Genomic DNA, 27,985 nt, shown 5'->3' on the forward strand with positions numbered 1-27,985 from the left:
GTGCGTGGCGGATGTGTCGGGAAGATGGCGGCGGCCGGGTTCCCGCGGCGGCCAGAGCTCGGTTTGTTAACGCTGTTACTGTTGACCGTGTGGGCTTCAGTACTGGCCGTACAGGCCCAGAGGAGTCCAGTCAAAGTCATCACTGACCACAACTGGAGGGAGATCCTGGAAGGAGAATGGATGGTGAAGTTGTGAGTGACGGGAGGTGGGATGGGGATGGGGATGGGGATGGGAAGTGCGCCTCCGGGACTGGGCGGTTCTCCCACGTGCTGTTTGCAGCAAGTTGTGTTCCTGAGACTGAGTCAGTGAAGGTTACAAAAAATTACCGAAATTGAACCACATCAGGACCAGTAACCATCACCCAGGAAGGGCTGTCACTTTTAACAATCACATCCCTACCTCCTTTAAACTTTTCTGAGTTACGATGTCTAAAATAATTTACAGATGTTTTGCTACCCATAGGATTTCTAAAAGTAAGAGTAATTTAAAACAAATAAAAGGGGTTGGGTTGCAGTGATTCTAGTAAGTAACTATGCTCTTGTGTTAATCTGTATGTCCACTTTAATCTCCAGCTATGCCCCCTGGTGTCCTGCCTGCCAGCAGCTACAATCTGAATGGAATGAGTTTGCAGAGTGGAGTGATGATCTGGGTGTTAACGTAGCCAAAGTGGATGTAACTGAACAGCCAGGTAATTTTCTGCAGTAGTGTCATTGCACTCAAATAATATTTTGTTGTGGGGAACAAAACCTGACTAAAATTTCCTGTAAAGAATGAATCTTCAGAAGTGTGTGCAAACTAGAAGGACTGATTATTATTTCCACTCTTGAGAAGAATGTGATAGATTTTCACACTTGAGGGAGGTTTTTTATTCTGCCAGTGTCAAACCAATAATTGCAAAAGCATTTCAGCTGAATGGAATATTTTGTTATTGCCAGTTCTCTGCACAAATGTTTCAAATCTGTATAATTGTACCCTTCTGATTTTATGGCTGCATGCTTTATTCTTGATGTAATTGTAATAATCTATATGAGGAGTATTTGTGCATTGCATATGGAGGTAGTTGCTACATAAAGTGACAGGGATGTAGTTTTTATTCATTTTGTACTGGGACAAGTGCCTAGGTTTCATAAGCATTGTTTTTGTCAGAAGTCTGAACTATAAATCAGCATGTGGTCTTTGAAATATTGTGCCTGTTTGTCACTTCAGAAATATCAATTTTAGTATTGCTCATCTGCAGAATCCAACTTGGAGTCATAAATACCTTCCAATCTGTATAAGTCATGTTGAAATAAAATTTTCAGTTTATCTGCTGAAAAATAAGAAATATATAGTAAGCTCTGCTTGCCTGGACAAACTGACGGGCGACAGTTAAAGACCCCTTTCTTAAGTGATATTTAGTACTTTTTTAAAATCAACCCATTGTTTTGTTCATAATTGATACAAAGGTTTCTTAATTATTTTGTTTTAACTGAGAATCCATTTTGCATTTTAAAATAGGTTTGAGTGGCCGTTTCATTATTACTGCTCTTCCTACGATATACCAGTGAGTATATAATACTTAGCTACAAATAGCACTGAACAAAATTACAACGTACAGTATATTTACTTGTATCTAAGTTATTTTTATATCATTTTAATATCCACAAATACATAAATCTTTAAATATCATGCTGATCCTGTAGAACACATGATTGAGACTTTTGCCTTTTTCAAAACCATTTAAAATCACTTTGATAATGAGTTTACACTCCTTATGAATAAGAATGTGATTTGTCATACACACCTTGTGGTAATGTAGCATTGCCTGAAACTGTAATTACAATTCTTTCCCTTTTCTTAGGATATCAGATACGTGTCTTTAATATAGACCACAAATCAACTTTTTTACAAGTAAAAATTAGACATTTGCAGGAAATCAATACAGATCCAAAGGGTGTAAGCATCTTGGTAACTCTCAATGCAGAATTTGGGCTAGTGCATCTGTAATATGTTTAATCCACAATCTTTGTACTATGAAGCCTTTAAATAACCTTCTTTATTCAATGAATTATGTATAACTTGCCAAAAATGCATCTACATCTCATTGTCTGGGAAATATGCTCTGAGGCATTCTCCTGTACCCAGAGATGATCTTTTGAGATCTGTTCCAGTCAACTGACCTAGAAAATAGAAGATTCATAAATCCCTACAGTGCCACAAGAGGCCATTAGGCCCTTCGACTCTGTACTGACTTTCGAAGAACATCTCAACCAGATCCACCCTGTTCCATAACTACACATTTCGCATGGCTAATCTCTCTAACCTACTTCCCTGGACACTGTGGGCAATTTAACTTGCTCAGTCACCTAATTTGCACATCTTTGGACTGTGGGAGGAAACCAGAGCACCCGGAGGAAACCCAGCCATACACTGGGAGGCTGTGCAAACTGCACACTGACAGTCATCCAAAGATGGAATTGAACCCAGATCCCTGGTTCCATGAGGCAGCAGTGGAAACTACTAATGAAGGAAATATTTTGGGAGTGGTGGTCAATGTTTGAAAGATGCAAATGTATTGATGGTCTTTTGAGTAGCTGACTCTGATAGCCTTGCCACAAAGAATGGGGTAGGTATTTGAAACAACCCTTCTGGTTCCAAACAACTGTATGCTTGTAGAGATTTAGTAGTCAGAATAGCTGAGATTATTGTTTATAGTCACCTGAGGTAAGAAAATCTGAAAGATCTTTGTTATGTCATTCCAACCATAGAATAGGACTTTGGATTAATTGCTGTCCAGATGATTAGTCTGCAGTAAACAAAATGAAAATAAAAAGATCTCCTAAATGGATGATTAGAAATACATAGCTGATATTTACTTTGACAAAACTATTCATTAAAGGATCTTCTGAAGTAAGATTTGCTTAAGTATCTCAACAGAACTGTGATCATATTCATTGCCTATTAATGTTAAATGTTTTATCATTTCCTGTCCAGCTTGTAGCTATTCCTACAAGGAAATCTGCTTTGCCATGACCAAGTATGGGGTTTATATTGTATGTGGTCCCAGGCTCCTCACAGGTGACTGTCCACATTGCTTTACTAAGTATAATAGCTGCACCCTAAATGTGTTACAAACATTACTCATCTGTGCCTTCTGACTTGTTAGCATCATCTATGTTACCTGCCATTCCTTGTGTTCATTCACTTTGATGGGCTGGTATCCTGACATCACAACAGCTAGGAATGATGGGCTGCTCATTTTGTTTTCTATGACTGCTGAATTGAGATGCCTAGGTATGGCCACAAGTGTACACAACCAGTTATTTGGAGTCAAAAATATGTGTTGTGCAGCAGCAGTTTCCACGACCCACATTCTTTCTGATTGCGTTGCTTATCAGGGGGATCAAGGGTATTAGCCCTTTCAAACACTTCTGAGATGTCTCAACATGACGTTACCATAAAAATCAAAAGAAAATTGCTTTTGCTACCATAATACCAAAAAAAACTTTTAATATTACAAGTATGGTATGGCTAATTACAATGATTTAACTTTCATTGTAATTATAAACCAACGTGTATGTTCACAAATAAAATGCAACTTCTTTCATACAAATGTTTGAGAGCAGGGTTAAAAATAAAATTCAGATTCTTGGATTATAGCTGTTTTAAATGGCATTTAATTTGCTTAACTTTAACAGTTGTATTAGTTTTGTTCATGTACAGATTAGTGAAAAGGTTTTTTTACTTAAGTGTTTATAGTTGCTTTTTGTTTTATTTTTCAGCTGTAAGGATGGAGAGTTTAGAAAATATCAAGGCCCTAGAATGAAGAACGACTTTATTGACTTTATAGATGGAAAGAAATGGGAATCCATCGAACCAATGTATTCTTGGTTACGACCTTCCTCATTTTTGTAAGTTTAAGTAATCCAGATTACAAAGTAGTATTAGTTTTCTAATTCTGAGTAAGTTATATTTCTTAGTTTTAGTATTATTTATTATTTCTTAATATTGTAAGTTACTTTACAAAATATTATTTAAAAAGTTTGACACCAATTAAAACTACTGAGGTCTATTTTATTGTTTCCCAGGGTCCAATCAGTATTTGAACATGTTCCGAAACACTGGTTTTATTGTGATTGATTAGCATTTATTATCATTCCTTAACTGTGCTTGAGAAAGTGGCGGTGAGCTGACTTCTTGAACCCATGTAGTCCTTGGGATGTTAGGAAGTGAGGATTTGGAACCAACACAGTGAAGGTATGGATGGCTTGAAGGGAAATTACAGGTGATGGTGTTCCCATATATTTGCTGCCCTGATCCTTAAGTGTTGGTGGAGAAACCTTGGTAATCTACTGCATCTTGCAGATGACACACACTGTTGCTACTGACCATTGGCTGTGAAAGAAATTAACGCCAAAAGTGATGGTTGAGGTAACGTTAAGCAGGTTCTTTATTCTGGATGTTGTCAAGTTTGTTGTGATTACCACTGCATCCATCCAGTGGAGAGCTTTGTATCATACTCCTAACTTCTACCTTGTAGATGGTGGAAAGATGTTGGGAAAGCAGCAGATGGATTACCTGCTATAGAATTTCTAGACCCTAACTTGATCTAGTACATTTAGTGTTTTTTTTGACTGGTCTAAATTCAGTTTCTTTTAACTTGTACCCTCCTCCAGGATGTTGATAATGGGATTTTCAGTGGTAGTAGGTACTTACCATTTTCCAGTCCTTGTCTGGATGTTTCCTGATATTGCTGCATACAAACACTGGCTTCTTTGGTATCTGAGGTGTTTGTAATGGTGCTGTAGATTTATGCAACCATTAATGAACATCTCCAATACTGACTCTATGATGGAATGAAGATCATTGATGATGGAGCTGAAGATGATTCGGCCTAGCACACTACCCTGTGAAGCTCCTGCAGTGATGATCTGGGCTTTGATGTTTGACCTTCAACAAGCATAGCCATCTTCCTTTTTGCTATGTATGATTCCACCCACCCGAGACGCTTTCCCCAGATTCCTCCAGTTTTGGCAGGCTCCGTGGAGTGCAACTATTTTATCCATGTTTGGACCAAGGTTGTAATGAGGCCAGGAACTGAATGGGCCTTGTGGAACTTATTGTTCCTTTTGCAAATGGTACTTGATGGCATTGTTGATGAGGAAGAGTAGACTGCTAAGATGGTGATTGGCTAGTTGGTTTTTGCTTGCTTTTTGAGCATAGCACATTTCTGGACAATTTACTACATTGTTGGGTAGACACTGGTGTTGCAGCTTTACTGGAACAGTTTATCTCAGTTGTGGCTAGTTCTGGAGCACAAGTGTTTAGTCCTATTGCTGGAATATTGTCAGGGCCCATAGTCTTTGTAATATCTAGTGCCTTCAGCTATCTCTCGTGATCATGAAACTGACTTCACCATGTGCTGCCTTTGCCTGTTCCTCACCCTTTTAAAAGTGCCAGATGGAGGATGGGAAACATTTCTGCCTGTAACAGGCTGCTCTTTTTTTTTGAGGTATTTTAGGTGTTGGAAGTGATTTTCTTGAATTCTAGGAGCAGCAATTACTGTTTTACATGCTATTGCATTACTTTGGAACTTCGAGGAAAAAAAAAGTCAAAACAATGGCACTTTTTAAACGGGTGAGGAACAGACAAAGGCAGCACGATGGTGAGGTCAGTGCAGGAGAGAGACAGAATGAAAGAAAGAAACCCACATTGCTAACTGACACAGCAGTGAACCTGCGCAGTTACTGCCTTTGCTGTTGAATTCATGTATCGCTGGACATTGGAGTGCATCTGGGACAATTAACAAACAGTGAAATTCACAACTGATTTGGAGGAACGTGTTTGGGAGAGTCACAGCACAGAAACAGATATGTGAATGATTTTAAGTGTCTTGCTGTAAGTCTGCAGTAGTGAATAGAGTGGGTTCTTTCTTGATTATATATTTTATTGAGATATGTCTCGATTAAACTTAAAAATATGAGCCATTAGTATTAAGTTAACCTGGAACAGTGTTTTATAGAGGAATAAGACAGTGCTATTTTCTGCTTCTGCAGATTGGAAGAAGCAAAAACGGCCCTTGGTATAGTGATATGCTCTTTTTGTCAGGTATGGGAGTTTACGGAGAGTTACAGGTTACTGAGGATTATATCGGCAATAAATGCCGTTGGTTGCGAATCCTATCAGATCAAATTGAATGGTTAGAGCGACAGTTAGAGGCAATGAGGAATTTACAAGACCTGGGGGGGTGTGATGGATGGCAGTTATAGGAAGGGAGAAAAGTTGCAGATACAGTCACATAGATGGGTTAACTCCAGGAAAGGTAAGAGAGGTAGGCAGGTAGTGCAGGAGTCTTCAGTGGCTATCGACCTTTCAAACAAGTAGCTGTTTTGGGAAATACAGGGGGTGATGAATTCTCAGGGGAATGTAGCATGAACAGCCAAGTTTCAAGTATTGAGACAGGCTCTAATGCAATGATGGGTATGTTGGGTTCCAAGAGATTGATTGTATTAGGGGACTGTCTAGTCCGAGGACTGACAGGTGTTTCTGTGGCCAGCAGCAAAAAAATCAGAATAGTATGTTGCTTCCCTGGTGCCAGGATCAAGGATGTCTGAGAGGGTCCAACAGGAGGTCATTGTACATTGGAACCAACGACATAGGAAGGGAAAAGTTTGAGATTCTGAAGGGAGAATATGGAGTTAGGCAGGAATTTAAAAAGGAGGTCCTCGAGAGTAGTAATATCTGGATTACTCCCAGTGCTACGACCTAGTGAGGGCAGAAATAGGAGGATAGAGCAGATGAATGTATGGCTGAGGAGCTGCAATATGGGAGAAAGATTCACATTTTGGGATCGTTTGGAATCTTCTGGGGTAGACGTTACCTGTACAAGAAGGTCAGATTGCACCTAAATTGGAAAGGGACTAATATACTGGCAGGGAGATTTGCAAGAGCTGCTCGGGAGGATTTAAATTAGTAAGGTTGGTGGGGTGGGATCCAGGGAGATAGTGAGGAAAGAGATCAATCTGAGACTAGTACAGTTGAGAAAAGAAGTGAGTCAAACCGTCAGGGCAGACAGGGACAAGGCAGAGAATAAGGTAGGACTGATAAACTAAACTGTGTTTATTTCAATGCAAGAGCCATAACAGGGAAGGCAGATGACCTCAGGGCATGGTTAGGAACATGGGTCTGGGATATCATAGCAATTACAGGAACATGGCTCAGGGATGGACAGGACTGCTAGCTTAATATTCCAGGATACAAATGCTACAGGAAGGACAAAAAGGGAGACGAGAGGAGTGGGAGCGGTGTTTTTGATAAGGCATAGCATTACAGCTGTGCTGAGAGAGGATATTCCTGGAAATAATCCAGGGAAGTTATTTGTGTGGAACTGAGAAATACGAAAGGGATGATCACCTTTTATTGGGATTGTTTAATAGACCCCCTAATAGTCAGAGGGAAATTGAGAAACAAATTTGTTAGGAGATCTCCGTTATCTGTAAGAATAATAGGGTGGTTATGGTAGGGGATTTTAACTTTCCAAACATAGACTGGGACTGTTACAGTGTTAAGTGTTTAGATGGAGAGAAATTTGTCAAGCATGTACAAGAAACTTTTCTGATTCAGTATGTGGACGTACTTACTAGAGAATGTGCAAACTTGACCTACTCTTGGGAAGTAAGGCAGGGCAGGTGAATGAGGTGTCAGTGGGGGAGCACTTTGGGGCCAGCGATCATAATTCTATTTGTTTTAAAATAGTGATGGAAGAAGTTAGACCACTCCTAAAAGTTGAAGTTCTAAATTGGAGAAAGGTCAATTTTGATGGTATTAGGCAAGAACTTTCAAAAGCTGATTGGGGGCAGATGTTTGCAGGTAAAGGGACGGTTGGAAAATGAGAAGCCTTCATAAATGAGATAATGAGAGTCCAGAGACAGTATATTCTTGTTAGGGTGAAAGAAAAGGCTGGTAAGTATAAGGATTGTTGAAAGACTAAGAAAATTGAGGGTTTGATTAAGAAAAAGAAGGAAGCATATGTCACGTATGGACAAGATGATATATAGAGTGAATCCTTAGATATAAATGCAGTAGCAATATACTTAGGGAAATCAGGAGGGCAAAAAGGGAACATGAGATAGCTTTGGCAAATAGAGTTAAGGAAAATCCAAAGGTATTTTACAAATATATAAAGGACAAAAGAGTAACGAGGGAGAGAATAGGGCCCCTCAAAGATCAGCAAAAGGCCTTTGTGTGAAGCTGCAGGAGATTGGGGAGATTCTAAATGAGTATTTTGCATTAGTGTTTACTGTGGGGAAGGACATGGAAGATATAGAATATGGGGAAATAGATGGTGACATCTTGAAAAATGTCCGTATTACAGAGGAGGAAGTCCTGGCTCTCTTGAAAGGCATAAAAGTGGATAAATCCCCAGGATAGGATCAGGTGTGCCCTAGAACGCTGTGGGAAGCTAGGGAAGTGATTACTGGGCCTCTTACTGAGAGATTTGTATCATCGATAGTCACAGGTAAGGTGCCGGAAGACTGGAGGTTGGCTAATGTGATGCCACTATTTAAGAAAGGTAGTAAGGACAAGCCAGAGAACAATAGACCAGTGACCCTGATGTCGGTGTAGGGCAAGTTGTTGGAGGGAATCCTGAGGAACAGGATGTACCTGTATTTGGAAAGGCAAGGACTGATTTGGGATAGTCAAAATTGCTTTGTGCATGGGAAATCATATCTCACAAACTTGATTGAATTTTTTGAAGAAGTAACAAAGGATTGATGAGGGTTGAAAAATGTGGTGCTGGAAAAACACAGCAGGCCAGGCAGTATCCGAGGAGCAGGAGAATCAATGTTTTGGGCATAAGCCCTTCTTCAGGAATGAAGCTTATGCCCGAAATGTCGATTCTCCTGCTCCTTGGATGCTGCCTGGCCTGCTGCGTTTTCCAGCACCACATTTTTCAACTCAGGTACTCCAGCATCTGCAGTCCTCACTTTCTCCTAAGGATTGATGAGGGCAGAGCAGTAGATGTGATCAATATGGACTTCAGTAAGCCATTCAACAAGGTTCCCCATGGGAGACTGGTGAGCAAGGTTAGTTCTCATGGAATAGCAGGAGAACTAGCCATTTGCATACAGAACTGGCTCAAAGGTAGAAGACAGAGTATGGTTGTGGAGGGTTGTTTTTCAAATTGGAGGCCTGTGACTAGTGGAGTGCCACTAGGATCAATGCTGAGTCCACTATTTTTCATCACTTGCATAAATGATTTGCAGATGACTCCCAAAATTGGAGGTGTAGTGGACAGCGAAGAAGATTACTTCGGATTACAATGGGTTCTTGATCAGATGAGCCAATGGGCTGAGGAATGGCAGATGGAGTTTAATCTGGATAAATGTGAGGTACTGGATTTTGGGAAAGCAAATCTTAGCAGGACATATACACTCAAGGTCCTATGGAGTGGTGCTGAACAAAGAAATCTTGGAGTGCAGATTTATACTTCCTTGAAAGTAGAGTTGCAGGCAGGTAAGATAGTGAAGGCGTTTGGTATGCTTTCCTTTATTGGTCAGAGTATTGAGTAAATGAGTTGGAAGGTCAAGTTGCGGCTGTACAGGACATTGGTTTGGCCACTTTTGGAATATTGTTTGCAATTCTGATTTTCTTCCTATCAGAAGGATGTTGTAAAACTTGAAAGGGTTCAGAAAATATTTACAAGGATGTTGCCAGGGTTGGAGGATTTGAGCTGTAGGCAGAGGTTGAATAGGTTGGGCTTTTTTCCCTGGAGCGTCAGAGGCTGAGGGGTGACCTTCCAGAGGTTTGTAAAATCATGAGCACGGATAGGATAAATAGACAATGCCTTTTCCCTGGGGTGAGGGAGTCCAGAATTCAAGGGCATAGGTTTAGAGTGAGAGGGGAAAGATATAAAAGAGACCTAAGGGACAACTTTTTCACACAGTGGTGTGTGTGGGGAATGGGCTGCCAGAGGAAGTGGTGGAGGCTGGTACAATTTCAACATTTAAAAGGCATCTGGATGGGTATATGAATAGGAAGGGTTTGGAGGGATATGGACCGGGTGCTGGCAGATGGGGCTAGATTGGGTTGGGATATCTGGTCGCCATGGACAGGTTGGATCGAAGGGTCTTTTTCTGTGCTGTACATCTCTGACTATGTGGAGTGAATTGAATTGGTTGGATACTATAATCTGTAATACAAGGACCTCCAGAGGAGTGGATCCACTTGTCCATTCTGACTGAAGGTGGATCAAAATATTTCAGCCTGGTCTTTTCCAGTGATGTGCTGGGTCCTCTCATTGTTGTGACTTGGGATATTTATGGACCCTTAACCTATTATTAGTTTAATTTTCCATCAGCATTTACAACCGAATGTGTCAGGACTGCATACACTTGATCCATTGGCTGTGGTATGCTGAGCTCTGATTATTGCAACTCTTAATTCATTGTGTGTGATTCTTTCTTACAGTAGAGAACAAAAATGTTTGAGTGCAATCCTGAATGGTGGGTAAGCTTCCAAAAGCCAGAATGTGGCATATGCGTTGCACTCATCTGGAAAAAAGTGAATGTAATGTACTTGGGGATAAGAAAGCAACTTTATAAAGTTTCCCTTTAAATTTATTTTGTGGTATGCTGTCATTACATCCACATATCTGATTTGTAATTAGGTAAGAGCATTGATTGTTTAATGAAATTTGATGGGAGGTATTGTTTTGCCAGATGCTGTTCCTTGTAAACGTTGGTGTCTTCAGCTACTTTCAGATGTTGGTTTGGAGCTTGTGCATAATATTGAATGGTTTATTGTTCTCAGCATTTGCCAATTGATAGCTTTCCTCTGGTAGAATTCAAAACAAATGTTATCACGAATAGAATTTCTGTTACTATATGAATGTAGAAGGACTAAAAGAATATTTTGGTTCTGAACAAGAGTCACTGGACCAGAAGTGTTGACTCTGATTTCTCTTCAGAGATGTTACCAATCCTTCTGAGTTTTCTAGCAATTTCTGTTTTTGTTCCTGATGTCTAGCATCTGCAGTTCTTTCTGTTTTTTTTTTACTTAATTCTGTTCACCTAATTTATTAATCTCAGCCTTTTCCAAGGTGAGATGTGTTTGGTAATTGGCCTACATTCCTTCCTGAAAAAGGGCTTATGCCCAAAACGTCAATTCTCCTGCTCCTTGGATGCTGCCTGACCTGCTGCGCTTTTCCAGCAACACATTTTTCAGCCACGTTCCTTTTACCAATTTATAGCCCACAAGCGGTTAATGCTACTGGAACTTGATGTTAATCTTTCAGACTTGTGTATTTTTTCTAAATTTGTTCAAGTTGAATGACTAGCTATTTCTTTCTAAAATGTTTTAATCCTAATTGAGTATTACTGATATCCTTGCTTTGATTTCCATTGCAGGATGACTGGCATGTCAGCATTATTTCAGTTGTCTATGTGGATTCGTGTAAGTTTTTTAAATTTTTGATTCTACTATTAACAGCTGTATTGTTTAATGCTGAATCACGGTTCTTACAGTTTGGATATCTTTATTCCTGTGAATTACATTATTATGATTTGTGTGCATGGAGAGCTCAAATCTCTTCTCTCCTTCTGGTACCTTGCCATTTAAAAAATATTTCCATTTTTTGTTAAAGGATCTGAAGTCGATAATCTTGTACTTCTACATTATAAGCATACGTTATGTTGCCAAAGCCATTGTTAAAGCACATATAGTGTAATGCTAGACCCTGGTGCGGATTTGAGGAATAGCACTTGTCAGAGAATATTCCCCTTTATTATACCTCAACATTCTTCTCTCAACCTTCTACCAATTTATTATCATTATTGGTATAAAAGATTTCAGTTGAAGGCTAAAATAGTAATTGTATATTTTAAGAAATACAGAGGAACCTCGATTATCCGAATACCAATTATCTGAAAATCAGATTATCCGAAGGAGATCTCGATGTCCTGATAGAAACATTACATCAAAGACTTGTTTCCAACAGATTGCATCTTTTGTTTACAGTGATTAAACAGGCACCGTCTCCAAATGACTGACTGCCCACTCTCACTCTCTCCCCAAACCTTCCCTGGAGTGGTTGGAGACTTATCCCACAAAGGCAGCTGCAGCAGTCTTTTTGTTGGTGTCCAGTCCAGCTGCCCTGGAGAGGGGGTGGGGGTGGTGCTGGACAGGGATGGGGGCGGGTGGGGGAGGTTCCAAGGGGCGGTGTTGGGTTGGGCAGGTGTGGGTGGGGTTGGGGAGCAGGGATTGGCGGGCCAGACTTGGGGCGGGGCCTCGTGCGCTGTGTGCTGCTGTAGTCTCCTGAACGGGGAGCAGACTATTTAAAAACTCCAAGCCCCGGAAGAAAGGCATTTAATCGATTAACCGAATGATCGATTATCTGAACGAAATAGTGCCTGCCCATCTCGTTCAGATAATTCAGGTTCCCCTGTATTTTGGTGAACTGCAGTTGATATTTATATACAGTTGGCCTCTCCCAATTTTGTTAACTCATTAACAGGAGCGATCAAGACTACAACTGAAATGATTGTGTTTTTGTGTGTAAAAATGCAAGGCCCCTTTTGATATTTTGCTCTTTAGCAATTCAAATAATTTTAAAAGTAACTCCATAGTTATGGGAAATAAATCCAGGCATCCTCCTACTTTTGTGTACTATATTGATGTATTTGGGGGCCTTATTTTCTATGTCATGTTTGGCCTCTGTCATTGCCACTAACTGATTTAGTTATATGCTTTGATGGATTGTGGTTGCAATTCAAAATTGCATTGGCATGTTTGTTTATTTTCTAGCATTGTCACAATTACTTCACGGAAGTTATCGGCATACCAGTTTGGGGATCATATAGCATTTTTGCTTTGATAACACTTATTTCTGGTCTTGCACTTGGCTTGGTAAGATTTACTAATTTGATTTTTATAGATAATTCCTCTAAGTCATAATTCAGATATGCAAAACATTTTCAAATTATTGCTGAAAATTATGTCAGTAAATGAAATTGTCCACAGAACTGAAGTGAAAAAGTTGATAAACATATTATGTTTCTGCTTTGTTCCTATGGTTTCACAGGTTTTCAACTTATGAATGGTAGCATCATATTTATATATCAGAAATAAGCATCTTACCATTAAAGAGTTTAATTGTCCTGTTGTCACAATTGAACTGATGTCAGACTTGCATTAGTTTGATTTTTGGCTGTGACTGGAATTGAGAGGAGGTTGATTTTCAGTATTTCCTTTATCATGCAAACTGCTTCACCTCACTGGGAAAAAAAACTGTTCATCCTGAAATAGTATTTAAATAATTTGGAATCTACTTTCAACTCCATTTGCTTCATATAGTTGTCTCTGATGGCAACTATATAAAGTAGACTTAGTGATGCTTGTTTAATTAGAGGTACTTTATCTTGATGCCAATGACCGTTGGCTACTGTGTGTGCAATTTATCAAAGGTTGCCAATTTCAGTACGGTCAAGCTACAAATGACTGAAATTGTGGGCTGTCTGTGTATTCCCATAAAAATGGGGCAGGTCATACCCCGATTGTAAGAAACAAGTATCTCTGCATTCATGCATAGGCAGGCAATTATCATTCTAAATTGTGACATGGACAGAGGATATTAGTCAACAAACCAGTTATATGGCAGAAGCAGGCCTGTCTTGGATAGCAATACTTCAGCAATGCAAATGAACACTTGAATATCATTTAATGCAGTTAAGTTATGGCATACCATAGAATTGTTAGCCGTTATCCTATAAGGAAATAGTCAAACAAATTTGTGCAAACTCCATATCATAGAGTGCTATCTTGACTAAGAGAAACTGAACTACGTAATTTAAAAAGTGAGTAACTTTTGTTATGGTTCACCAATGTAATTATTTGACGATAATTGGTTATTAGATTGAATTTTGTAAAAAAAATCTGCTTTATTTTAGGTTCTGGTCTTCGTGGCAGACTGTGTGTTGCCATCGCGACGATATAGGCAACAACCACATTGTACCCAAAGTGAGTTTATCTTTTCTGTTTAACATACTTGCAGTAATGTTTGTGAATTTGAAGTAGCTGACTGTATGGTAAAGTCTCAAGTTCATAATGTTTGTGTAAGTTCACTAAAGGAGATTGGTTTTTGAAAATTGGTTATCTTTCAGATCTGGTTATCTTTTGGTTCCATTATGAATATTGTTCAAGATTCTCTAATAGTAGCATTTAGATTTACGCATCCAAGATGATTGTATTTTGCCTACCACTTCAGATCTGAACCTATTGCGCTTGTCTAATTACCATCATCTCCCCTTGTTGTTACTCAGTCTTTGTGCCCTTCATTTTATTTCCCCCTCATGCACTTTGTTCCCAGTCCCTATCCCAATGAAGGCCTTGTGGCTATTTGGTATAATTCTTGCATCTAGACCAGAAGCCTGGGGCTATGGTCTCACCCCTTGATTTCTTGGTGTAGCAGGAGTGGTTGTGACATGGTTCAACAGTTTGATATCTGCCTCGTCATCCTTCCTGCTCTTTCGCATGATATTCCAAAGGAGGGAAAAGTGCATGTGTCTCATCTTTGTAAGCACACAAACTAACAACAAGCAGTTTTTTAAATCTCACATCAGCCATGATCATATTGAATGGCGGTGCAGGCTTGAAGGGCTGAATGGCCTACTCCTGCACCTATTGTCTATTATTGAGAATTTAGTACAATACAGTGTTTTTGACTACAAGAATTTCGAAATCCATTGTTGAGGTTAACTGAATGTGACAGCAGCAGCCATAACAAGAGTTTTTTTTTACAACAGACTTATTCTTGTCTTAAAACCACTTGCAGCTTTTTGACTTAGCAGAGATGGTTGAAGGGAATGCAGAATTAGGGATGCAATTACAATGAACCTTGGGGTAGAGGGAAGTGAGAATGCAGCAGAAGTAAATTATTGGGTAACCTTAGCAAGTCTGGCTGCATCTGTGGACAGTGAAAGAGTTAATATTTCAAGTCCAGTGTGACTCTTCTTTAGAACTCCATACAGAAGCAGAGGCATATCGGACTCAAAACATTAATTGTGTTTCTTTATCCACAGATTCTACCAGGCCTGAGTTTCTCCAACATTTCCTGGATTTCTTATAAATTTCCAGCATCTGCAGTATTTTGCTTTTATTGGCTAGCCTCAATTTAAATCTTAAGTCACTCTCTTTGCATTTATGGAGAATACAGAAGCGAAGGAGTTAAAGAATGAGGTGGTAGTGAAGGAAAGAAGCCAGATTTGTCTTTGCTCTCCAGGATGATCCCACAGTGATGATCAGTTTTGATGAGAAAAATAAGGTCCATGTGGCACTTCATCTAGTCACATATACAGAATGAAGCACCCTTTGTACTTGAAGGAGTGAAGTTGATGGATATAACAGGGTGGTGGAAAGTAAATATTCTGTGCAAGAACATCAAAGGTAATTATGAGTGAGTTGATCAAATGCAGTTTTGAGAAATATACGGTAGTTCTTGTTGGGCCGAAGGGCCTGTTTCCACACTGTAGGGAGTCTAGTCTAATCTAATGAAAGTTTCAATCATAGATAAGGATATGGGATTAGGGAGCACACTTAAGATGGCAGAGAGAGGGGTGGCTGTGAAAATTAAGAAAATTAAAAATGGAAGAATGAGGAAGTGGTAGTGAAATCAAAGAGAAATAAAAACCATGGTGAGTTGAAGTGAAGATCGCAGTGAATGAGGAATTGCTCAGTGCAGCGGCTAAGTGAAGAAAAGGAGAAGGAAACCTCCAAACAAAACTAAGGATAGGTCAAGGAGAATGGAGTCATGTGGGATTATTGCAAGAAAGCAATAATATTTACTTATAAGAAATATTAAATAGCTTTGAACAATATATTGGATGCAATCTATGGTTATATTATAATCAAACACAACTTTTGTCATCTCTTAGTACCATGATTTTGTTTCGTCAATTTTTTCTGAATGAAAATTTAACATTTTTTTTTGTTAGAAGGAAAAATGCCACCAACCAAGCTATTGAAGCCAAAGGATTGGCGGTTTCAGGAGGAGGATGATGAAACTGAAGATGATCTGTGCTCACAAGCAGATGAAAGCAGTAGTAAAACATTTGAGAAGGCTGTGGTGAATGATTGCGGAGATTACTTGAAGCAGCATATCAGAAAACGTACTAAAGAGCACACTGAAAGAGCTGATGACTCCTGATTTTAACAACAGACTAAAATGTAAGATGACTGAAGCTGCAGTGCTTTTGTAAGGCATTGACAACACTTGTTTAAGCAGTGGATTTATGAGCCAGGGCAACTGTACATTAAAAACTTGAGATCAGCTGAGATGGGTAATAATATTGTACTAAGATTGCTTTTACTGCTGCAGGCTTTACCACAAAATTGAGAAGCTTAAATTGTGAAAACAAGTTTTGCATGCTCTTTTGAGTCTTCCACACTTTCTTGGTTGTACAGCCAATTTGGTATTGAGTCCTTTGTACATTGTTGGGGAAGGCTTGAAGTGGAGCAATTATAAAATTACTATTATGGCAGTATCCTTGATGTAAATCTCAAAATGCACATCTCCCAAGCTGCTTGCTAAATGGTTTTATTTTCCAAAATGGCAGTTTAAAGTGTGACCTAGTAACTAATTATACTTGCTCATGTAGCAACTGATTTCTGCCTTATTACTGAAAGTAGTTATACTATATGTTCCAGAACAATGCTATGTTTTTTCTGTTAATTTTGCTTTCTTTTATTTCAAACGCTAAGCTGGTTTTTTTTTTAAAAACTCAAAAACAGCTATTGATAAAATTTTTGGAATTTCTGCTTATTAACCAATAATTGGATTAAAAAATCCTATAATCTTGTATTTCAGTTGGGTCTAAACCCTTTATCTGTCACTGCCTCACATTTATTTAAATTTGCTATCCTAGGTTCAAAGTTTCTGTTCGTCAGTCGTTAACTGTATTGAAATTTCTTTCTCTTGAACCTTTTATTAATCAAATCTTTGTCATAATATAAACACTTGGTAAACAAACCAGTGTTTGTTAATGTATGTTCAAATTTATTAATGTCTGTTCAAATCTTGAAGCAATTGGGCATGAAAAGATTAGTTGGTTCATCATACCTAATTGTAAACATATGACTTTTTTTTAGAAATTGTGTGAAAATAATCATTGGCCTAAATTTCACTGAATTCTTGACGTGCTGGTTATAAGGGGCAGGATTTTTAATTTTAAAAAAAAGAGTAATAGCCCTTATTTTACAATGAGCAAATAGCCAAAATTGCACAGCAATGAGCTCTTTCAATCAAGAAGGACCCTGGTCTTTGGTGAGTGGCCTGACCTGTGTGGGATTTGAGGTTTTGGTTTGATTAAGCACCATAATAAGCTTCAGTGTTCCTTAGTTAGGGAGGATAAAAATTAGCCCAGCTTTCTCTCATGACTGCTACCAATGATTCCAATATATCTAGACTAATGTGGACTTTTATCCTAATGGCCTATGCTATCAAGTATTTCCATGATACTCAGGGTTCAACCTCAGATGTGGAAATTGGCCACAAATAAAATTTTAGTTGAATGCTGAGGCCAGTAGAAATATATTGAGCATGTTACTGAAAGTCATAACGAAAGAACCTTTTGACTAGGTAAAAAGTGCTGCATTTTACTCTACTATTTAATAAGAGATGGGATGCATAAAGATCAAAGATTTCAGGTATTTGTACTCCCATTGCCTGTTTATAAATAGTACCTTCTCGTGTGGGAACTCATCAGTAATTTTAAAAAAAACGTAATTTGAAGAGGGCTTGTGGTTTCAACTAGGAACTTGAGGTTCGCCATCAAAAGCACCAACTAGTTTACAGTGTTTTATTTATGTACAGAAATATTTTCAATGGGCATAGAATTTGCTCTTAAAATGTTCTTTTTCTGTAAAATAGGTGAAAAATATGCCTTTTTGTATTTTTGGTTTAGAGTTAAAACTCTTTAATAGTGTCATTAAAATCTGGTACATTAGTGCTGTAGTTTTGAATGCCAGAAAGTAAATTCTGTTGCTAAAATTACACACTCAGTATGCAGACAATAAACATCTGTATGAATGTGATACATACACTAGATTTACTGTAAGTTTTGTTTGCTATGGTATGACTTTCTTTAACCACGTCAGATGTATTTAGCTGTCAGAGGTGTGTGTGATACTTTTGAATTAATTATTAGACATAGTCGAATAACAGACTAATTCCAAAATTCATTTATTATTTACAACTTTGAGAGTATACCTGAACGCATGTTCCAGACTCTCGAGCAGATTTTTCTTTTTGTTGGGAAACTTATGTTTGAAAAGGGATGGAGAATAAAATTGAAGAAAAACATTTTGTAAATAGCTTTGTTCTGACAATATTGTACGTTTATAGGAAGTGCCTGACAACCATTTGGTTATGTTAGGCTGACATATCTTGTAAGGTCTTTTTTGTCTTAATTTGTATAAAGCTATTTCTTCCAATGATATTGGTTTGTTTTTCCTTTTTTCTTTAAATTCTCAAAAGTTTATAAAAACAAAATCAAAAAGTGTTAAATGATTTTACATTTAGTAACCACAAGTGAGTTGCAGTTAATATTCAGTTGAAAACTTCTACTAGTTCAAAGTGGATTATTTGCAGTCTAATTGTAATTATAAAATATTAGTGATATGTATAGTGGAAGAGTCCCTTGTGGAATCTCACTTAGGTTTGGATTGTACTCTGGATATGAGGAATGGATGACTCAATACCAAATAGTATGTTTAAACAACAATTTTATTAAATAGTTATTGAAAGTTATAAACATTTAAAATAAATGAGAAGAAAACTGTTTGTGTGTGTCTATATGTAAATAAATTAAAAGGATGTAAAAAAGAGACAACTCTATTATGGCATAAATAATTTCGAGTTGTACATGATAGCTCCCCAAAATTGTACAATTCCTCTTGGTATATATCTGCTTAGACCTATCTGCTCAGTGACATCGTTGATATTCCTTCCGCTGTTGCCTTCAATGGTTGAGGAGATTAGTCCAGCTGTAGCCCTGAATACTAGAGGCTGTACACTCTTTAATTCCAATTTCTGGCTCTTCTAAACTTTTGATACCTTTATCCAGACCTTGTCAAAACAAAAGTCTGAAAGCTACAAGTCATTTTAAAATTCACTCCACAGGATATGCAAACTTTCAGTCTTTGCTGAACTCCGACTGCTTTTCTATAGTTTAGTTGAAAGAGACATTTTTGTTGAAGTTTTTTTTACTTATCAGGGCAATTTGCAAGAACACAAAGGAAAAATGATTTATAATGCAAGAAAGGAGACTGCTGTTTGGGTGGCAAGTGGGATCTGATTGGTAGTGCTATTGCTATGAAGAATCCACATGTTAATTCTGGTTCTCAAAGAACTGCCAGTCTTTATTTGAGTAGGGTTCTTCATATTCTGTGGTGGTGTCTCTAATTTTGAGCCAGGTTGCCTGGTTCAAGTCCTGCTTGCTCCAGTGGTCTGTAATAACATCTCTGAACACACAAATTAGAAAATGTGTGTTTTAAATCAGGTGGGTTGACTGTGTTCAGGGCACTGCCTTGAGAAATGACCCACTGGTAGGCCATCTGGGTCATATCAGTGAGTTAATGTAGAGTAACCCATTGGGAGATCTAGCTTGTCCCGTAAGCTTTACATTTAAAATATAGAATCTAAGAAAGAAATCAGATCAAATATTTCTCAAAATAACAATAATTGCTGGAGAAACTCAGCAGGTCTGGCAGCATCTGGGAGGGGGATTTAAAAAAAAAAGTAAACTTTTTGAATTCAGTGAGTCTTCACACCTTAGGTAGCTAAGAAAAATTGGTATTAATGTTGAAACTGAAATGGGGAAAGGGAGAGGTGAGTAGATAGGTGAAGGCGGAGCTGAGAGTTATGAAAGGGGTAAGTAAACGAGATTATAGGTTGCAGGTTGGAGCAGAAGAAAAGCTGAACAAGTGATAAGCAATTTGTTGAACTCGCAAGAGAAAAAATACTGAGAGATCAGTGCTTTCAATCACTGAAGTTAGAGAAAAATTTTGAAAATGTGAGGGAAAGTATGACTCCAGAAGAATGACAGAATAGTATTCTGGGAGCTCTTAAAACATATTTAGATTTTTGATACTTTATCCATATCTAAACAGCAACAGTTTTGGCAGATAGCCTTGACATCCAAGACAGTCATGTACTGGTAGGGAAATAGTGATTATGGGAATGAACATTGGAGGAATAGAAAATCTGGAGATGGAAACAGCATTTGTTTTAGGTAGCAAGCAGAAGAACACCAATGCAATAAGACAGATACTAGCATCTAAAAGTGATGTGAAGAAAATGATATGCTATTATTACAATAATACTGGGCATGCTAAAGTTAATTGCTTATTTTAAACCAATAGAGATATTGCAAGTCAGTCATTGATGCTGAATGACAGGACCAAGAACTAGGAGCAGGAGTACGCCTTCTGGCCCTTCGCAGGGAATTCCATAGACTTACAACCCTCTGGGTGAAGAAGTTCCTTCTCAATTCAGTCCTAAATCTGCTCCCCCTAATTTTGAGACCATGATCTGGTTCCAGATCAGTTCAGGTAGAGACTGCCCCATCAGTACAGACACTCCTGTTCCAAAACTGATGCCCATACTGCTCCCTTAGCCACGTGTTTACTTCTCTGATTTTCTTATCCCTAAGCCAATTTGCACATGGCTCAGGTAGTAATCAGAGATTATGACCCTTAATGACCAGTACCATAAATTTGTTACTTGATAATCCCAAAACATGTCCTCCTTCCTAGCCTTTCCCATGTTGTTTGTTCCAATTTGGACCACAACAACTGGATCCTTCTCCCTGTTCTCTTCTCCCCCCCCCCCCCCCACCCCCCGCTCCAATATCCTTTCAAGCCGGTCAGAAATGTCCTGCACGCTGGCACCGGGCAGGCCATGTGTGACTCCCAATCCAACTTGCAAGGGATATTATCTGTCTCCCTAATTATAAATCCCTAAAAACTACAACTTGTCTTTTTGCTCCCCCCTTTTGAATGGCTTTCTGCGTCATGGTGCCGTGGTCAGCTGGCTCATCCTCCCCGCAACCCTTTTCCTCATCAACACAGGGAGCAAGCATCTAGTACCTGTTGGACAAAGTCAAGAGCTGAGGCTCCTCCATTCTTGAACTCGGAATTCCCCAACCTGCCTCACTTAGCATCACACCCTGTTGTTCCTGATTGCTAACTGAATTTCAATTCCTTAATCCTCCAGGTGTGTCTGACTCCTGAAACAAAGCATCCAGGTAACTCTTTCCCTTTCCGGATGTGCCACAGTGCTTGAAGCTCCGATTCCAGATTATCAACTCTCTGAGCCAAAGTTTCTCAAGCAACAAACACTAGCTGCAGATATGGTCACTGCAGTTCACAATGGGATCAGCCAGCTCCCACGTCATACAGCTACAGCACATCAGCTGCACAGCCATCTCTGCTTAGTTAATTACTTTACTAATTTATATAAATTTATGAGTTAATTTCTAATGCTTCTCTGCTATACCTTTTTTCAAACTTACTGCAGATGTTACAATTTGTTTTCCAGAGGGGTTAATAATGGAGAAAAATATTAATTGGAAGCAAACACTGGGGTTTCAAATCAATCCCAAAATATATACTTGGATTAAAGGATTTAGTAAATGGAGGAGTTGGAGTCAAAGTAATGCAACAAACCACTGTAGAAGAAATAGAGCAGGTGCATCCTGAATTTAGAGTTATGCCATGCAATGTACTCATATACTTAACTAAAGCCAAACTTGTATGTTATCAGTTTTATTAACAGTATTGTAACAGATAATCAGAATCATTTAACAGTTGAGGATGTTTTAACAAGTTTTCCTGAAGGCATATATTTGGGGGGAAATGCAACAGAAATGACAGTGGAAAAGTTAATCTCATCTTTTACAGGACATGGATTACCAAAAAAAATACAATCAGGTCAAGGTTACAAATATTTAAAGAAATTATGTATAGTCTGGGGAAAAAGCAATTCACATCTTCAGTTTATCATCTACAATCTCACAGAATATTGGAAAGATGACATCAAAATTTAAGATTCAGGATCAGAACTTCTTGTCAAAAACATCCTAATGATTGAGATAAGGGAATTTCTTTTCAACTGTTTGCCATCAGGGATGCCCCAAATGATTACATAATATTCGGTCCTTTTAAATTGACATTCTAACCTGTGTTGCGAGGAAATGTAAACAAAAGAGACATTTGTAAACCAAACCTTAAAGATCTGTGTCAAGTTTCTGAAATGATTTAGAGGTGCTGGTGTTGAACTGGGGTGGACAAAGTTAAAATTCACATAACATCAGTTATAGTCCAACAGGTTTATTTGGAAGTACAAGCTCCGAAAGGTTGTACTTGCAAATAAACCTGTTAGATTATAACCTGGTTTGTGTGATTTTTAAATTTCTGAGAAACCAACCAAAGCATAAGTTAGCCAAAAAAATGGAAAAATCAGTGAGTGTGTCATGTTAATGTATTAATGTTATTTCATGACAGGGATGACAGCCACTACAAAATCATATTTGCAGTAGTGAAGGAAGTAGCGAGTGAGATTTAAATGAGTGATTGGAGAGTGAATCAGAAATTGAAAATTCCGAAATCAATACTCCAGTAATCAGTTTGGATAAAACAAGATGCATTTGAAATATTCAGTTGAATATTACGCCATGTCCTAGTAAGCTATTGAAATGACTTATAAAAGCTACTACATACTCATAAATTGATTTATTTAAATAGAACAGAAGCATGAGTTTTGTTATACATAATGTTATTGTAAAGGGTACTTTACGCATGAATCAATATCCTTGCAGATTAAACCCAAGGAAATTGGCTCAAGTGAACAAAGAGATTAGGTTTCTGATGGATAATGATATTACTGAACTGAGTCATAGTTGCAGGAGCTCACTTATTTTGTCAAAACGAGACATTACAAGGATTATGTATAGTTTATCATAAATTCAATATTGTACTAAATGAGGCTTCCTTTTTGACTCCATGATTGGAGAATTGCATTGAGAGGATTCTAAAAGCATAGTTCACAACAAAAATTGACATGTTACAGGGATAGTGGCTTTTATAGCACTGGCTGGACTTTATCATGGACAATAAACTGGCATTAAAAAATTCACCAGCAATCTTTTAATGATTAGTCAACAAGGTCATCAAAGGATTATGCAACGGTGTTGTAAGTTAGATGACTATATTGTGCTCTGCACTTGATTGAACAGTTTCATTGATTACAAAGAGCAATTTTTTGGTCAGACATTTGGCGAAATGAATTGTCAATGCAATGGTGGCTTATTTTGGATACACTGACAGACAAGGTTAAGTAGCACCCAAAGAAGCAAAAGAAGCTATCTTGATTTTTCCTGTGCCTGAAATAGAACAAAATTCGGTGGTAATTTAGTATGAGTGGGCTTTATAAAACGTTTCTTTGCGTTTCAGCATTGTGTTGGCTCCTTTGACAACTTTATTATAAAAAGGCAAGACATTTGAATGATCAAAAGGTTTTTTTTGACAATTTGATAGTTATACTGGTGACTGCCACACCAGTTTTAGTAACCTCAAAATATGCTAAGCTAATAAGAACTAGCAGATAGTGCCACTGACATTGCGGTTGGCACAGTAGTGGGACAAAATGGCGATCAAACAGTTACAGTAGTCTGTTATTTCTGTGGAAAATTGAATTCATGTCAAGAGACATATTCAATGATTGAGAGAGAGAGAGAGAGACTGAGTTACAGGAAGATTTAGATGGATTGGTCAGAAGGGCAGATCAGTGGTAGATGAAATTAGCCCCGATAAATGTGAGGTGATGCATTTTGGAAGAAGTGACACGACAAGGGAAACTCAGAGAAATAGAGGGATCTTGGGTGCTTGTTCACAAATCCTTGAATGTGGCTAGACAGGTTAATACAATGCGAAAGTGAATACTGCAGATGCTGGAGATGAGAGTCAGAGTGTGGAGCTGGAAAAGAACAGCAGGTCAGACATCATCCAAGGAGCAAGAGAATCAACATTGAAAGCATACGGCATGCATGCCTTCATCATTTGAGGTATAAGTTATGAGAGCAGGAAGATTATGTTGGAGTTGTACAGAACTTTGGTTAGGGCACTGCAGTTTAAATCACCTTACTATAGGAAGGATATGATTGCACTTGAGGGGGTGCAGAGGATATACATAAAGCTGTTGTTTGGGATGGAGTATTTTAGCTATGAGGAGAGGCTGGATAAGCTTAGGCTGTTTTCTTTGGAGCAAAATAGGCTGAAGGGGAAACTTGATTGTGGTATATATGATTATGAGGGGTATGGACAGGGTGAATAGAAAGAAGTTGTTCTTCTTAGTTGAACCATCAAGAACAAAGAAGCATACTTCTAAAATGACAGACAGAAGGTTCGCAGGAGATTGAGAAAAACATTTTGCACCCAGAGGGTGGTGAGGGTCTGGAATGCACTGCCTGAGAAGGTCCTTGAGGCAGATAACGTTCTAACCATTAAAACGTACTTGGATGAACACTTGAAGTGTCATAACATTCAAAGCTATGGCCTAGAGTGGGTAAGTGGGACTAGTATAGGTAGTAGTGTATTTCTGGCAGTACAGGCTTGATGGGCTGAAGGGCCTCTTCTGTACTGTATGATTCTATGAGTCTGGTGTTAGCTTTGTAACATTTTGAAACCTGCATATCCAACAACTCTGTAGAAGCATTATTTTAATAGGGAGCATAATCTTTCAGATTTTTTAAAGCAAGATTTCACACTAAAATTGTTTTGTGGAAGTTTAATGCCACTACCATTTAATTTGAAAATCATTCATATTCCAGGAAAAGACAATTTTAAAGTAAATCCTTAATCAAAAGGATATATGAAAGCAAATGAGTATCATGATCAAAATGGACTCTTATAGAATAAGCTTTGTTATGGAAGCCATGTTAATGAAAATATTATTACTGTCCAAATGAAATAGAAATAACAATAAGATAACATTTTCACTTGAAAGGAATATGCATTTTAAAGATATCTTTTCAGTTTTTTTCTGGAGGGGTGGCAAGGTGAAATGAAAGTTCATAAATTATTATTTAGGAACTTGGGTTAGAAAGTGAAAGTAGATGGGGTTTTCATTTTTTGGTTCGATGGAGTGTGACTCATCAAGAATCAGCAACTAATTTTTTTTTAGCTGGGGATCAATATAGCATTTCCAAGAAATTATGTGAATTAGACTAAGTGACAAGATTAGCTACTTGGTGGGATAATTCTGAAGTGTTTATTTAGTTTTACTTTTATGATGTACAGAAGTAGAGATGCTAGAAGTCAGAAACCTGTTAAGTTCTGTTTAAAAAGATCCATTCTAGTAGACGAGCAAACACAGAAATTGCTGGAAAAGCTCCGCAAGTCTGGTGGCATATATGGAGAGAAATCAGAGTTAATGTTTTGGGTTGAGTGACCCTTCCTCAAAACTATCAAAAGGGTAGTTTAATTTTGGCAATCTCCAGGTCATCAGAGTTGGAAAGAAGTCTTAAGCCATTTTAACAGTCCAAATAGACAGGGCTACAAAAAAATCTGAGTTTTTTTTAAGAGTTCGGGGGAATAAGTCACGGAGTTAGTCTGCATCTGTGTTTCTTGGAGAGTGACAGTAACAGAGAATCACATTTAGTGAATGTACACAAAGTAATCAAAAGAAAAAGCTTGAAAATTACTTAAGGGATTAGGAAGTTTTAAAGTGAAGCTAGGGGTGATACTTCACTGAGGTCAGGTGTTTGTAAAGGATGTAAAGATTTCTTTTTACATTTATGATGAGATCTTTCCAAATTATAAATAGCTTTGTTTTGATTCCTGTTCTTTTATGTAATAAACTAATGTTCTTTTGTTACAAGTACATTGGTAGCAACTATGAATATGTTCAGTGGCCGATAACCACAGGAACAAAATTACAAAAATAAAACATAGGGTCTATCATACCAGGTTTCGCTCTGGAATCTGATTTGTCCACTGTTGTAACACTTCAATAACTTAAGATTTTCTATCCGTTTTTCAATCAATATTAAGGCTGCAAAGTTCCTAATAGAACGATACAATGTGTTTGCCCTGTTTAATTGAACTTGAGTGCAACAATGCAGGAGGCTGAGAACAGAGAAGATAAACTGGGAAAGATTTTTTTTCTAATTACAGACAGAATGGTGATGTTAGGAGAGCAGTTCTTGGTCTTGAAAGGTGCAAGACTCTGCACTATTTATTTCAAACGCGATGTCCATAATTAGAGAAAGGACACACAAAATTACTGTCTCACTGCTTGCCAATTTTCGTGATTGCATATAATAAAATCATTAAAAATATTCTTGTCTAATGTAGATCCATTCTTTTCTAGTTTTCTTTGTAAAAAGTGCTGTTACACGTTGAGGCAATGTGGGTAATGATCCTCTAGAGGGCACTGGTGTGTTGCAGAGTCCAAACATTTTCTTCCTCCTGATGTAAAGGTAGAATGTAAGGAATTCTCATTATAGCTATTAGAAGCTGGCAATAACTGGGGACAGGGTCTAATTAATATCTCACATCATTACTAAATAAAAATACATGTTCTTTAACAAATGCTATTGAAATCATGGTATGGACATGTCTGTTCTGACTATCAGTCTGAGTTATGCCGTTTTCATTGTCAACTAGATTTGTAGGGTGGAAGCAGACCTGAACATTTTTAAATATACCGTCCAATACTGATTAAAGTAGTGAAATTTATAAACAATGTTGAGCATTTTCTGTTCTGTAAACTATTAAGGCAGGGACTGTTGTTTGAGATTGTCATCCAGGTGATTGTGATGGTTATAATTTATCATAGTTAAAGGTTTTCATATTTTTAAACCTATTTACAGGTTCTTCTGAGGACTTGGTGAGTTTACCCAATAAGCAGCTGGAATATACAGATCAGGATGATCTCTGATTTCGCCCCGGGCTGTGTTGAATTAGGAAATCTGAAATAAAGTGGTCTAGGAGCGCTACAACTAGCCTATCTATCTCCAGTAAGCTGATGTTTCTGCTCTTGATTCCTATTCAGAGAGCCTTGCTGGAAATGCTTATGTAAGGCCATTGGATACATACAGAGTTCAGTTCAACTAGGAATGAACAGCCCGCTAACATTTCCTGTCAACTTTTGTATCTGGGAATTCTCTGTGTCAAAGTCATTACCTTCAGGAAAGAAAGACAGAAAAATAAATTAAGCAATTTGTGGTATTTATTCCTCTTGTCTTCAGCCCTTGACAGAAATTCCACTCCTTAGCCACCAATGCCATCACTTCCTTGAGCATTGTCTCAGGATGAACATGCCTGTTTGCAAACTGGTTGTTTTGTTTCTGAATTTAAAACTCCACATTCTAGCCATCATAAAGATTCTATGTTTAACATAGTTCAATTCACCTCTGCCTCAATCTATCTCCTGCTGAAAACCTCAACTGTGCTTTTGTTACCTCCGGTCTCAACTCTAATACCTCTTGGCCAGTCTCTCATTTTCCATCCTTCATAAATTTGAGCTCATACAAAACTCTGTTCCTGTAACCCAACTCTCACCAAATCCTATTCACTTGTTACCCTGTGCTTGCTGATCTAGATTGGTTCCATCAAGGGCTTAATTTTAAAAGCTTGCATCTTGTATTTTTAAGATCTGTCCAATGCCTAACACTCCCTATTACTATAACTAAGAACACTGCGTTCCTCCAACTCTTGCAAATGTCCTTCACCAAACAATTGGTGGTCATACCTTCAGCTGTCTGTCCCTTTTTCTTTGAAATTCCTTCATTGATTATTTCTATCTCTCCTCCCATAAAGTTCTTCTTAAATAGGTACCCCTTTATACAAGTTATCAGTCACGTTTCCCACTGTTTGTTTTGTGGCTCATTGTTAATAATTGTCTGTACTTCTGTGAAAGACCATGAACATTTTACCATGGCAAAGGCACTAT

The 27,985-nt window shown here is 38.1% G+C and overlaps 1 protein-coding gene across 2 annotated transcripts; it reads left to right on the forward strand.

Moving 5' to 3' along the window:
* Positions 1 to 26,882, forward strand: tmx1 (thioredoxin-related transmembrane protein 1). 2 transcript variants are annotated; one of them, XM_072568698.1, is made up of 9 exons: positions 1 to 191; positions 573 to 688; positions 1,498 to 1,543; positions 3,762 to 3,890; positions 11,388 to 11,433; positions 12,784 to 12,885; positions 13,926 to 13,995; positions 15,969 to 16,200; positions 21,248 to 26,882. In XM_072568698.1, the coding sequence occupies exons 1-8, from the start codon at positions 25 to 27 to the stop codon at positions 16,178 to 16,180; spliced, it is 888 nt and encodes a 295-aa protein (XP_072424799.1). In that variant the 5' UTR covers positions 1 to 24; the 3' UTR covers positions 16,181 to 16,200; positions 21,248 to 26,882. The 2 variants fall into 2 exon arrangements, with proteins under 2 accessions (XP_072424799.1, XP_072424798.1); XM_072568697.1 differs by lacking the exon at positions 21,248 to 26,882 and having other exon boundaries at positions 15,969 to 18,468.
* The last annotated feature ends 1,103 nt before the right edge of the window (positions 26,883 to 27,985 follow it).

This window comes from Chiloscyllium punctatum, chromosome 4, assembly GCF_047496795.1.
Source record: "Chiloscyllium punctatum isolate Juve2018m chromosome 4, sChiPun1.3, whole genome shotgun sequence".
NCBI lineage: Eukaryota > Metazoa > Chordata > Chondrichthyes > Orectolobiformes > Hemiscylliidae > Chiloscyllium > Chiloscyllium punctatum.

What these genes read in the sequence shown, in the direction of transcription:
- tmx1 (XM_072568698.1), top strand. Translation starts at nt 25, where the DNA reads ATGGCGGCGGCCGGGTTCCCGCGGCGGCCAGAGCTCGGTTTGTTAACG. An exon ending in GCTCTTCCTACGATATACCA is followed by an intron (nt 1,544 to 3,761) that starts GTGAGTATATAA and finishes TTTATTTTTCAG; the next exon opens with CTGTAAGGATGGAGAGTTTA. An exon ending in ACAACCACATTGTACCCAAA is followed by an intron (nt 13,996 to 15,968) that starts GTGAGTTTATCT and finishes TTTTTTTGTTAG; the next exon opens with AAGGAAAAATGCCACCAACC.